This window comes from Theropithecus gelada, chromosome 3, assembly GCF_003255815.1.
Source record: "Theropithecus gelada isolate Dixy chromosome 3, Tgel_1.0, whole genome shotgun sequence".
In the NCBI taxonomy this organism is placed as follows: Eukaryota; Metazoa; Chordata; class Mammalia; order Primates; family Cercopithecidae; genus Theropithecus; species Theropithecus gelada.
The window spans coordinates 9,786,579-9,799,631 of NC_037670.1; the positions used below are offsets into that span (position 1 = coordinate 9,786,579).

At 48.9% G+C, this 13,053-nt stretch overlaps 1 protein-coding gene across 3 annotated transcripts in view; it reads right to left on the minus strand.

Annotated features, from left to right (window-relative positions):
• Window positions 1-13,053, minus strand: part of HIP1 (huntingtin interacting protein 1) — a 208,774-nt gene that overhangs the window by 12,023 nt on the left and 183,698 nt on the right. For 2 of the 3 annotated variants that reach the window (XM_025379865.1, XM_025379866.1), the window contains exons 17-25: window positions 10,962-11,063; window positions 10,279-10,422; window positions 9,686-9,821; window positions 8,539-8,625; window positions 8,238-8,345; window positions 7,568-7,704; window positions 2,413-2,523; window positions 1,291-1,349; window positions 457-550 (exon numbers count right to left, since the gene is read on the minus strand). In XM_025379865.1, the coding sequence (XP_025235650.1) occupies window positions 457-550; window positions 1,291-1,349; window positions 2,413-2,523; window positions 7,568-7,704; window positions 8,238-8,345; window positions 8,539-8,625; window positions 9,686-9,821; window positions 10,279-10,422; window positions 10,962-11,063 (978 nt within the window). The remainder of the gene's footprint in view (window positions 1-456; window positions 551-1,290; window positions 1,350-2,412; window positions 2,524-7,567; window positions 7,705-8,237; window positions 8,346-8,538; window positions 8,626-9,685; window positions 9,822-10,278; window positions 10,423-10,961; window positions 11,064-13,053) is intronic. The other variant, XM_025379867.1, reaches the window with a different exon arrangement.

Genomic DNA, 13,053 nt, shown 5'->3' on the forward strand with positions numbered 1-13,053 from the left:
GCAAAGGCATGAGACCATGAAGTGATGCATTGATAACAGGCTGACAGCAGAGTCTATTTGTAAGGGTGAGTTGACTCTGCTGGTGGAAACAGACACGGCAGAGCTCCCTGTGAAAAGTCAGTCTCAAGCTGGCTTTCAGGATCTGCTTCGTTTGCAAAAGTCCTCATGTCTCCCTCAGAGTACCCAGGTGTGCAATGTAAGCAGGGCTCCCACAGCAAGTTCCAACAATGCCTGCCTGTGCGAAGGGAGCTGGAGTTGGGACCCATGCCTGGCCACCCTCTAGGAAGGTCCTGGAGCTCTGACTTCTCCCCAGGGCCTCTGCTGATGTCTACAGGAGTGGCACCTCTGTGCTCAGGTGGACACACAGAACAAGATGGCAGCATCACAGAGTCTCGTGGAGCGAGAATCTGTCACCAATGCCTGCTCTTCCTGCCCAGGGCCCACATCCACACTCACCCTGCCGCTCTCCACAATCTCTCTCTGGAGGTCCTTAGAGGCTACAATCAGCACCTGAATAGCTTGCATGAGGCTGGTACAGCAACCAAGGATCCTGCCAAACAAACAAATAAACAAAAAGTCGGGGATACACTGAGACCAAGATCCAAGATCAATGAACACGACTGTTCTCCTTTCCACTCCTAGCCAAAGGCAAGCTTGGAATGGGAAAGAGAGGTAAGAAAGGTGCTGAGATTGCTGGAACATTCTGCGGGGAGGACCCGAAGGAGAGGCTGGGGAATGACAGATCGATTGTGGGTCTCCATCGTAAGGAATAGTGAAGTTGTGATTCCTAGGGCTTCTTTTCTTCTTTTTTGAGACAGAGTCTCGCTCTGTCACCCAGGCTAGAGTGCAGAGGCATGATCTTGGCTCACTGCAACCTCCGCCTCCTAGGTTCAAGTGATTCTCCTGCCTCAGCCTCCCAAGTAGCTGGCATTACAGGCATGCACCACCACGCCTGGCTAATTTTTGTATTTTTAGTAAAGATGAATTTTCACCACATTGGGCAGGCTGTTCTCGAACTTCCAACCTCAGGTGATCCTCCCTCCTCAGCCTCCCAAAGTGCTGGGATTACAGGTGTGAGCCACCACGCCGGCCCGGGGTTTCTTTTCTTCTATAGTGAAACAGCAATATTGCTGTCATCGTTAATACTGTCACTGATGATTATATCAACTCAGCCCTTCCCCGTGGCTGCTACTGCTCTCCTCTAATTCCATAATAAGTACACAAAGTATGGCCCGATGCCAGGAAGACGGATCCTGCTCCCCTAGGTCCCACCGTGCCGCTCAGACCAACCTTTCATTCACCTCCAGTTTGACTCCTGTATCTCCTGCTCGGGATTTGCTGAGCATCTCCTGTTAAAAAGAAGCATAGTTTCTAAACGTGCCTTGAATATTAAGGACCCACTAATGTCCTACTATACTTTCAGTCCAACATTGTGTGGTAGCTGAGAAACCTGAATCTGGAGGTCCCTAAGTCCCTGCCCACATCCTTGGGAGAGTCAGAAAAAGAATCCAGACTCTAATCTATTCAGGGGGAGTGCAGCTGTAGCGGGCTGGCTCTATGATCTGTGTCTTTTTTTTTTTGAGATGGAGTCTCACTTTGTCACCCAGGCTGGAGTGCAGCGGCGTGATCTCAGCTCACCGCAACCTCTGCCTCCTGGGTTTAAGTGATTCTCCTGCCTCATCTTCCCAAGTACCTGGGATTATAGGCACCCGCCACCATGCCCAGCAAATTTTTATATTTTTAGTAGAGACCGGGTTTCACCATGTTGTCCAGGCTTGTCTCAAACTCCTGACCTTATGATCTGCCCGCCTCGGCCTCCCAAAGTGCTGGGAATACAGGTGTGAGCCACCGTGCCTGGCCAGAACCCAGGATGTTCTGAAACCAAAGTATCTGATTCTTGAGGAAACCAATCACCTTCTCTCATGAGGACCTTCTCATTTTCTATCACTCAGAAAAACTAGTGAGTTCAGATTTTGGTCTCTCTCTCTTTTTTTTCTTAACAATTTAAAAACATTTTTAGAGACAGGGTCTCACTCTCTCACCCAGGCTAGAGTGCAGTGGTGCAATCATGGCTCACTGTAGCCTCCAATTCCTGGGCTCATGTGATCCTCCTACAGCCTCTGGAGTAGCAAGGACTACAAGCATGCACCACCACGTCCAGCTAATTATTTTACTTTTTGTAGACATGGGGTCTTGCCATGATGCACAGGCTGGTCTCAAACTCCTGGACTCAAGTGATCCTCCCAAGGTGCTAGGATTACAGGCATGAGCCACTGTGCCTGGCAAATTCTGGTTTCTGTCTTAGGGGGTCGCCATGGCCTTAATGAACGACTATGACATGTCTAATGAGCAGTGTTGCAGAAGGGCAGCTGCAAAGGCATTGTTTCAGGAGATCCTGCAGGAACCTCCTACCTCTATTCTGGCCGTGGCGGTTTCAATAGCAGCTGAAGTGGCCGCCATCTCCTTGTCCACCAGGTCCCCCAGCTCTTCCTGCTTGATGTCCAGGCCCCTGGGCAGGAGCTCCTGTGAACACATCACAAAGGCTGAACTGACCCTGGGGCCTCCTCCCTCTTCTCCTCTGCCATCTGTAACCCTTACAAGATGGCAGAGGGAGGAAGCCACCCAGCCAACACCTTCTGCAAGCCAGGGGATTGTGGGGGGGTCTTTCGCAGACCCCATCTGGTTCTCTCTGTGACACGAACTCTGGAACCTCATGCTCCTCCTCACTCAGGATCCACCTCTTTCCAGAATGCCATCGCTGCCTCCCCCTGCAAGGTCATTCCGCCACCACTAAGACCCCAGCCCCTTAGTTGTGCAGTGTCAATTGTACTAGCTACACAGGAGGTGTTTTTACAATTCGTTCTTTTGCTTTTTCTTTTTGAGACAGAGATCTCCCTCTATTGCACAGGCTGGAGTACAGTGGTGCAATCTCGGCACACTGCAATCTTCGCCTCTCGGGTTCAAGCGACTCTCCTTCCTCAGCCTCCCAAGTAGCTGGGATTGCAGGTTTGCGCCACCACGCTCGGCTAATTTTTATATTTTTAGTAGAGACGGGTTTCACTATTTTGCCCAGGCTGGTCTTGAACTTCCGACCTCAGGTAATCCTCCTGCCTCGGCCTCCCAAAGTGCTGGGATTACAGGTGTGAGCCATCACGCCTGGCCCTAATTTTTTATTTTTTTGAGACAGAGTCTTGCTCTGTCATCAGCGATGGAGTGCAGTGGCTTGATCATAGCTCACTGCAGCCTCGACCTCCCATGCTCAAGCAATCCTCCCACCTCTACCACCACAGTAGCTGGGAGTACAGGGGTGCACCACCAAGCCAAGCTAATTGTTTTGTTTTGTTTTGTTTTTAACAGAGATGGGGTCTTACTATGTTGTCCAGGCTGGTCTCGAATTCCTGGGCTCAAGTGATCCTCCCGTCTTGGCTTCCCAATGTGCTGGGATTGAGTTACTGCACCTGGCCTACAACTTTTTCAAATACAGATGATATCTCTCACTTTGACCTTGACTTAACTTTGCTTCCACAGCGACCATATGAGGCAGGTATTATTCCTACTGTGTAGATAGGAAGCCAGGGATCAGAGGTAGAATGTCTTGACCACAGTTATGCTAGCAAATGGCAGGGCAGGGATTTGAACTAAGGTCTAACTAATAGCAAAGCCCACGATTTTTAAAACATGATGTGTTATACATACTAAGGTATAAAATATATATGAATGGTTCAAAGGATAAGAATAAAGACCCATGTTATCCACCATCCAACTTAAAACTTAAGGAATGCTATAAGAAACATCAATACCTTTGGAATCTTATTTGTACTTGCATGCGCCCTGATTCTATATCCCTTCCTCCCTGCCTTCTACCCCAAGAGATACAGAATTCAAGAGAGTGGTTGTCATGTATTATTTTATTTTTATTTTTTTAAAGACAAAAAATAAAAGCCTGTTGCCCAGGCTAGAGTGCAGTGGTGTGATCATAGCTCACTGCAGCCTCCCACTCCTGGGCTCAAGTGATCCTCCTGCCTCAGCCTCCTGAGTAGCTGGTACAACAGGCACACATCACTAGGCTCTGCTAACTTAAACTTTTTTGTAGAATCAGAGTCTTGCTTTGTAACCCAGGCTGTATCAAACTCCTGGCCTCAAGTGATCCTCCCACTCTGGCCTCCCAAAGTGCTGGGATTTTCAGACATGTGCCACTATGCCTGGCCTGTCTTATTATTATTATTTTTTAATGCCATATAGCTGCATCCCTAAACAATATATTGTTAAGCTTGAATGTTTGAGTCTTTATATAAAAGGAATCATACTGTATATATTTTTCCATGACTTGATTTTTCACTCAGCATTCTATGTGTGAGATTCGTCCTGTAACCTAGTAATTCTGATTCTCCATATATACTTTAGAGCAACTGACATGTGTGCATGTATGATCATAGGGGCAAATTAATAACAACCCAAACTGGAAATAACCCAAATGTCTATCACCAAGAGAACAGACAGATGAATTAAGCGATATTCACACAATAGATATGAGACAGCAGTGAAAATGAATGTATCTTCTTGGATTAATCTCACAGAATGTGGAGTGAAAAAGCAAGTTGTAGAAGAATATATACAGTAGGATTCCACTTACCTGTAGTCTATAACATGTGAAACTAACTCATTATTTAGGGAGGCAAAGATGAAGACAATCATTTTTCTTTCTTTTTTTTTTTTTTTGAGACACAGTCTCACTCTGTTGCCCAGGCTGGAGTACAGTGGTGCAATCTCGGCTCACTGCAGCCTCCGCCTCCTGGGCTCAAGGGATTACCCTGCCTCAGCCTCTCAAGTAGCTGGGATTACAGGTGTGTGCTGGGATTACAAAATGAGCCACCACACCTGGCTAATTTTGTATTTTTAGTAGAGATGGGGTTTCACTATGTCAGTCAGGCTGGTCTTGAACTCCTGGCCTCAAGTGATCCGTCCACCTCAGCCTCCCAAAGTGCTGGGATTACAGGTGTGAGCCACCATGCCTGGCCCTGATCTTTTCATTTTTATTTTTTCTTTTTCTTCTTACTCTGTCACCCAGGCTGGAGTACAGTGGTGCTCTAGTACATGGTTCTGGTACATGGTTCTGGTACATGGCTCCAGTACATGGTTCTAGTACATGAGCACATGGTTCACTACAGTCTTGAGCTCCTAGGCTTAGGTGATCCTCCTGCCTCAGCCTCCTGAGTAGCTGGGATCACAAGTGCTCACCATCACACCTGGCCAATTTTTAAATTTGTTGTAGAGACAGGGCCCCACTAAGTTGCCCAAGTTGGTCTCAAATTCTTGGCCTCAATTGCTCCTGGCTGGACGTGGTCTTTTTATTATCTTCTTCTGGAACTCTAATTAGACATTCTATCCTCATGACTTTTATTTTTTATTTATTTATTTTTTGAGTAGAGTTTCGCTCTTGTTGCCCAGGCTGGAGTGCAAAAGCACCATCTCAGCTCACTGCAACCTCTGCCTCCCAGGTTCAAGTGATTCTCCCGCCTCAGCCTCCTAAGTAGCTGGGATTACAGGTGCCCACTATCACGCCTGGCTAATTTTTTGTATTTTTAGTACAGATGGGGTTTCACCATGTTGGCCAGGCTGGTCTTGAACTCCTGACTTCAGGTGATCCACCTGTCTCGGCCTCCCAAAATGCTGGGATTACAGGCGTGAGGCACCGTGCCTGGCCCTATCCTCGTATCTTAACTGATATACTCCAATTCGTAACATTGGGGGAAAAAATGGAAAAAAATGGTACTGCATAGAAATGGTTTTCTTTTCTTTTTTTTTTTTTTTGAGACAGAGTCTCGCTCTGCCGCCCAGGCTGGAGTGCAGTGGCGTGATCTTGGCTCACTGCAAGCTCCGCCTCCCGGGTTCATGCCATTCTCCTGCCTCAGCCTCCCGAGTAGCTGGGACTACAGGCGCCCGCCACCTCGCCCGGCTAGTTTTTTTGTATTTTTTAGTAGAGACGGGGTTTCACCATGTCAGCCAGGATGGTCTCGATCTCCTGACCTCGTGATCCGCCCATCTCGGCCTCCCAAAGTGCTGGGATTACAGGCTTGAGCCACCGCGCCCGGCAGAAATGGTTTTCTTATTTTTCTTTCCCATAGAGTCCATGTCTTTTCTGTCCCTATATACATTTAACCCAATTTCTGGTATACAGGACATATTGACTACTTATTTATAGCGGAGGCAGGGTCTCGCTCTGCTGCCCAGGCTGGAGTGCAGTGGCACAATTATAGCTCAGTGTGGCCTCCAACTCCTGGGCTCAAGCGATCCTCCTGCCTCAGCCTCCCGAGTAGCTGGGACTACAGGTGTGTGACATCACGCCTGTCTAATTTTTAAAAAATTTTTATTTTGTAGAGATAGGGTCTCACTATGTTGTCTAGGCTGATCTTGAACTCCTGGCCTCAAGTGATTCTCCTGCCTCGGCCTCCCAAAGTGCAGGGATTACAGGTGTGAGCCACCGTGCTCGGCCACTACATCTTTAGTAAATGAATAAATACAGTGTTATGTCCATTTTGGGTATTACCTGGCCATCTAGATAAAAATCCTCAGAGACAGGGGAGCTGCCTATACTTCTTCGATATTGCCTAGTGTAATGATGAGAACACAGCAGATTCTCAGCTAACAGCCAGTGAATTAAATACAGCTGGAAAGTCCTTCAGGAGGTTTTCTCTTTTTAAATTTTTTTAAATTTTTTATTTTTAAAGAGACAGGGTCTTATTTTGTTGCCCAGGCCTGTCTCAAACTTCTGGGCTCAAGTGATCCTATTTTTTTTTTTTTTTTTTTTTTTTTGAGACGGATCTTGCTCTTATGCCCAGGCTGGAGTGCAATGGCGTGATCTCGGCTCACTGCAACCTCCACCTCCCCGGTTCAAGCAATTCTCCTGCCTTGGCCTCCCAAGTACCTGGGATTACAGACACGCACCACCACACTGGGCTAATCTTTGTATTTTTAGAAGACACAGGGTTTCACCCTGTTGGCCAGGCTGGTCTCCAACTCCTGATCTCAAGTGATCTGCCCGCCTCAGCCTCCCAAAGTGCTGGGATTACAGGCATAAGTCACTGTACCTGGCCAGATTTTTCAATTTTATTTTTATTTATTTATTTTTTTGAGACGGAGTCTCTCTCTGTCGCCCAGGCTGGAGTGCAGTGGCTGGATCTCAGCTCACTGCAAGCTCTGCCTCCCGGGTTCACGCCATTCTCCTGCCTCAGCCTCCTGAGTAGCTGAGACTACAGGCGCCCACCACCTCGCCCGGCTAGTTTTTTTTTTTTTTTGTATTTTTCAGTAGAGACGGGGTTTCACCATGTTAGCCAGGATGGTCTCGATCTCCTGACCTTGTGATCCACCCGTCTTGGCCTCCCAAAGTACTGGGATTACAGGCTTGAGCCACCGTGCCCGGCCTGGATTTTCGAATTTTAATAATCTCTTTCTAGAATCAAGTTGTAAGTGCAGAAAGAACTAGCTCAGAACATAACTGATTCCCTGGCCATTCACCAGCATGCACACCCAGAATAACAACGCTCCTCAATGATACTACTGCAAGTACCTCGCCGATGGCCTTGATCTTGCTCAGGCAGTTCCTCATGGCTGTGCTGTCAGTGTTCTCAAGGGTTCCCTCTTCCTCCAGGGTGGCCAGGTAGGCGAGGGTTTCCCTGCCGTACTGCTTACAGGCCTCGGTCAGTGCTGGAGATACAAGGCAATAGACACCTTTTTTTTTTTTTCTTTTGAGACAGAGTCTCGCTCTTGTTACTCAGGCTGGAGTGCGCTGGCGCAATCTCGGCTCATGGCAAACTCTGCCTCCTGAGTTCAAGCAATTCTCCTGCCTCAGCCTCCCGAGTAGCTGGGACTACAGGTGCACTACTGTGCCTGGCTAATTTTTGTATTTTTAGTAGAGACGGGGTTTTGCCATGTTGGCCAGGCTGGTCTCGAACTCCTGACCTCAGGTGATCTGCCCGCCTCGTCCTCCTAAAGTATTACAGTGATTACAGGCGTGAACCATTGCACCTGGCCAGTCATTTTTGTATTTTTAGTAGAGACGGGGTTTCGTCATGTTGGCCAGGCTGTTCTTGAACTCCCGACCTCAAGTGATCCGCCTGCCTCAGCCTCCCAAAGTGCTGGGGTTACAGGCATGAGCCACTGTACCCGGCCCAACAGAGACTTTTAAAGGCCCCCTGCTCCCCTGGTCCATGAACAGCCCCTCATGCCCTGGTACTCACAGTCGGCAGGCTCAGGTGGGGCTCTGAGGCTGGTGCTGGCACCATGAGAAATGGCGTCGCTGGTCAAGTGGGCCAGCAGGGTTATGGAATGGAGAAGTCCACTGATGTCTGCCAGGATTAGAAAGGAAGTTTCTCAGGTGTGGTTGATGGTGTCACTTTCATACCCTTTCCTCCCCTATTTTATGAGTTGTCTACACGCCTTTCTTGATGCAGAGGAACCTGTCACCATTTCTGCATTCAGGTGCTTCTCAACCCTGTCCAGCTGTCACGAATGACAGAGACTATCCTTGGCCATTCTTACCTTCCGGGCAAGCCAGATACTGGCTCCAGCTTTTCTCCAGTTGTTCAATGCAGCTGGAAATGGACGTGACCGTGGAGAGGAGGTGATCTGTGAGAGGGAACACAGGGTAAGGTCACAGCAAGTTCTCATAGCTGGCTTCATCCTCGTTAATTAAGCACTGAATAGAAGAGCTTACCTAGTGGGTAAGCTTCCTGCCTAGACGTGAAGTTCATGAGTAATCACCTCTTGACTCAGACCATAGTTTTTTCCTTAGAGAAACACAGAATTGTCTGCTCCTGGTGGATGTTTTATCAGTGTGACCCACTGTCTAAAGCAGTGGCTATCGGCCAGGCGCGGTGGCTCACGCCTGTAATCCCAGCACTTCGGGAGGCCGAGGCGGGCAGATCACGAGGTCAGGAGATCGAGACCATCCTGGCTAACACGGTGAAACCCTGTCTCTACTAAAAGTACAAAAAATCAGCGGGGCGTGATGGCTCGTGCCTGTAGTCCCAGCTACTTGGGAGGCTGAGGCAGGAGAATGGCGTGAACCCAGGAGGCAGAGCTTGCAGTGAGCCAAGATCGCGCCACTGCACTCCAGCCTGGGCAACAGTGCATGGCTCTGTCTCAAAGAAAAAAAACAAAAAGCAGTGGCTATCACACCTGGGGGCTTTAGAAAATACTACTGCTGGGCCTGGTGCGGTGGCTCACGCCTGTAATCCCAGCACTTTGGGAGGCCAAGGTGGATGGATAGCCTGAGCCCAGGTCTTCAAGACCAGTCTGAGCAACAAACCCCAACCAAAAACTAGCTGGGCGTGGTGTTGCGTGCCTATAGTCCCAGCTACTTGGGAGACTGAGTGGGGAGGATTGTGTGAGCCCAGGAAGTGGAGGTTGCAGTGACCCACCACACTGCACTCCAGCCTGGGCAACAGAGTAAGACCCTATCTCAAAAAGAAAAAAAAGAAAAAAAAGAAAATACTAGTGTACAGGTTCTAATGCACAGAGTTTCCAAATGTAACTGATCTAGGATGGGGCCTGGGTACCCGTAAGCTAATGCTGACATGCTGTGGGGCTGAGAGCCCCTGAGCTAAGTCTTACATGAGATTCACCATCAACAGAGGGTTAGGCTGTAAGCACCTGGCCCCTGCCAGCCGGGCAGTTGCAAGTGTACCTGCAGACCCAGCGCAGCTGATGAGAGGAGGTTCTTCAAGCTGGTTCAGGGCGTCTTGTATCACCTGCTCCGCAGCCTTCCTGGACCCCACCAGAAGCATTTTTCGTTGGTCTTTGGCAAGCTGGCACATAGATTCCTAAAAATGGTCCAGGGAGGTGAGAGTCTGCCCTAGACTCCATAATGAACCTGAGCGGCATGACCTGGCTGGGGCTCCTAGCATCTTAGCTCAAGTCACGGCCAATGAGGTCCAAACCAGTAAGCCTGAGACAGAGAAAGGCGCCTTAACTGTGTGCACGGGGTGTGTGGCTGCCCACGGAGGCTGCAGGGATGGATCACTGCACCCCGTTCTCATGGCTGGGAGGGAATGCCAAACTTCCCTTCTCATGCAAAAAAGACAGCGCTCTGCTTTCCCTCATGCGCTCTGCAGGCAGTGCAGGGCCTGCTGGCATCACACCTACAGAATGTCTGCACAATTGGGCCAAGGCCCCAAACTCCTTCTCAGCAGCCCCGGGGTCCTCCTGGCCTCCGTGCATGCGCAGAGGCCCTCAGTGGGAGTTCACAGGCGCTTGCTTGTGTCTGTGTCTGTGACTTGCCTCTGTGCTGGCCAGTTTGAGCTGAGTGTCCTGCAGTTCTTTCCGAAGAGCGGATAATTCCTCGTCTCTATGAGCTGCGCCACTCACCAGGCTGTCCCGCTCCTTCTCTAGCTCGGCGATTTGGGCTGCCCAGTTTGCTTCTGACTGCAAAGGTGACCACAAGGAAAGAGGGAGACACTGGTTGAGTTAAACAGTCCCTATTTCTCAGAGGTCCAACCCATCACCTGGCTACAAGGACTGGGAAAGTGATAGCTCTTTAACCTGCCACTCTGATTCCCTCTCGCACTGATTATAGCTGGGGCTGACTTGGCCAGGTTAAGGATGGTGGATGACAGCAATGCCAAAGCCAGGGGTGCGGCAAGAAAGGAGGCCGGGAGTGGAGGCTCATGCCTGTAGTCCCAGCACTTTAGGAGGCTGAGGTGAGAGGATCACTTGAGCCCTGGAGTTTGAGACCAGCCTGGGCAACATAGTGAAACCTTGTTTTTACCAAAGAAAATACAAAAATTATCTGGGCGTAGTGGCTTGTGCCTGTAGTCTCAGTTACTTCGGGGGAGCTAAGTGGGGAGAATCACCCGAGCCCAGGGAGGTGGAGGCTGCAGCGAGCTGAGATCACACTACTGCATTCCAGCCTGGGTGACAGAAGAAGACCCCATCTCAATAAAAAAGAGAAAGGCGGTATTTACCTGGGCAGAAGTTTCCAGGCTGCCTTGGAGAACCTGAAGCTCCCGTTGGCTTGTGGCGAGTTCTTGCTTCAAGCTCTCTAGAACTTCCAGCTGTTCTTGAGTCTGAAAGAGAAGAAAATAAGAAGGACTCTGATCTGGGTGGTAGTGACAAAGAATATAAAAACGTAAACATGTCCCAAGCGATCAATAAGAGATCTGTAAACTCTACTGTATGTAAGTTACACCACCCAAAAAAGTGCAGGGTGTGGGAGGAGGAGGCGAGACCCCAGAGTGTACTGAAAATGTGGAATGTCAAGGAAGGAATTTTTATTATTTATTTATTTATTTTTGAGACAGAGTCTCACTCTTGTCGCCCAGGCTGGAGCGCAGTGGTGCAATCTCAGCTCACGGCAACCTTTACCTCCCAGGTTCAAGCAATTCTCATGCCTCAGACTCCCAAGTAGCTAGGACTACAGGCGCCCACCACCCCGCCTGGCTAATCTTTAAATTTTTGGTAGAGACGGGGTTTCACCATGTTGGCTAGGCTGGTCTCGAACCCCTGACCTCAGGCGATCCTCCAGCCTTGGCTTCCCAAGGTGCTTGGATTACAAGTGTGAGCCACTGTGCCTGGCCTCCAGGAAGAAATTTTAGAAACATTTCCCAAATGTCATGCTTAAGTCCGTAATACTAAAGGCAAACTGGGTCTTAAATTCAGGCATCCCAACAGCTGGTATATGGCTGAACTACAGCACCTCGCCATTCCCAGATGACTCTCTTTCTTTGATTTCTTGATGGTGTTTGTCAAAGAGTGGGTTGTGACTCCTTAGTAAGAATTCACAGCTAACATTTAAAAAAATGGATTAAATAGAACAGAAAATAGCCAAATGAATTCACGTAGTAAGGATAAGTATTGCTTGGTGAAACTTACTTGTATTTCCATGAGATAGATGTAGTTTTTTATGTGGGGTCACAGAAAAGTGTGAAAGTCACTCCTCTAAATCTAGGACATTTGGTTTGATCTGTCCCATATCTCTAACTCCACCTCTAAGCCTCCAATCTGCCTGTCGGTCCTGCCCCAACACAGTGGTGGTCTCTGTTTTTTTTTTTTTGAGATGGAGTCCCGCTCTGTTGTCCAGGCTGGAGCACAGTGACATGATCTCAGCTCATGCAACCTCTGCCTCCTGGATTCGAGCGATTCTCCTGCCTCAGACTCTCAAGTAGCTGGACTACAGGCATGAGCCACCATGCCCGGCTGATTTTTTGTATTTTTAGTAGAGATGGGGTTTCACCATGTTGGTCAGTCTGGTCTTGAACTCCTGACCTGAGGTGATCTGCCCGCCTCAGGTTCGCAAAGTGCTGGGATTACAGGTGTGAGCCATTGTGCCCGCTTCTTTTTTTTTTTTTTTTTTTTTTCTAATAGAGACAGGTCTCACTCTATCGCCCAGGCTGGGGTGCAGAGGGGTAATCATAGCTCACTGCAGCCTCCATCTCAAACTGGGCTCAAGCAATTTTCCCACCTCAGCTTCCCAAGTAGCTAGGATTGCAGGCATAGATATTACTACACCTGGCTAATTTTTACTTTTTTTTTTTTTTGTCTTGCTCTGTTGCCCAGGCTGAAGTGCAGTGGCACGATCACAGCTCACTGCAGTGTCAAACTCCTGGGCTCAAGCAATCCTCCTGCATTGGCATCCCAAGTAGTTGGAACTATAGGCATGCATTACCACGCCCAGCTAATTTCTTAATTTTTTTTTTTTTTTTTAGGATGGAGTCTTACTGTCACCAGGCTGGAGTGCAGTGGCATGATCTCTGCTCACTGCAACCTCTGCCGCCTGGGTTCAAGTGATTCTCCTGCCTCAGCCTCCCAAGTAGCTGAGACTACAGGTGCCCGCTACCATGCCCGGCTACTTTTGTGTATTTTTAGTAGAGACGAGGTTTCACCATGTTGGCCAGGAGAGTCTCGATCTCTTGACCCCATGATCCACCCGCCTCGGCCTCCCAAAGTGCTAGGATTACAGGCATGAGCCACTGCGCCTGGCCAATGTCTTAATGTTTTGTAGACACAAGGTCTCACACTTTGTTGCCCAGACTAACCTGGAACTCCTGGCCTCAAATC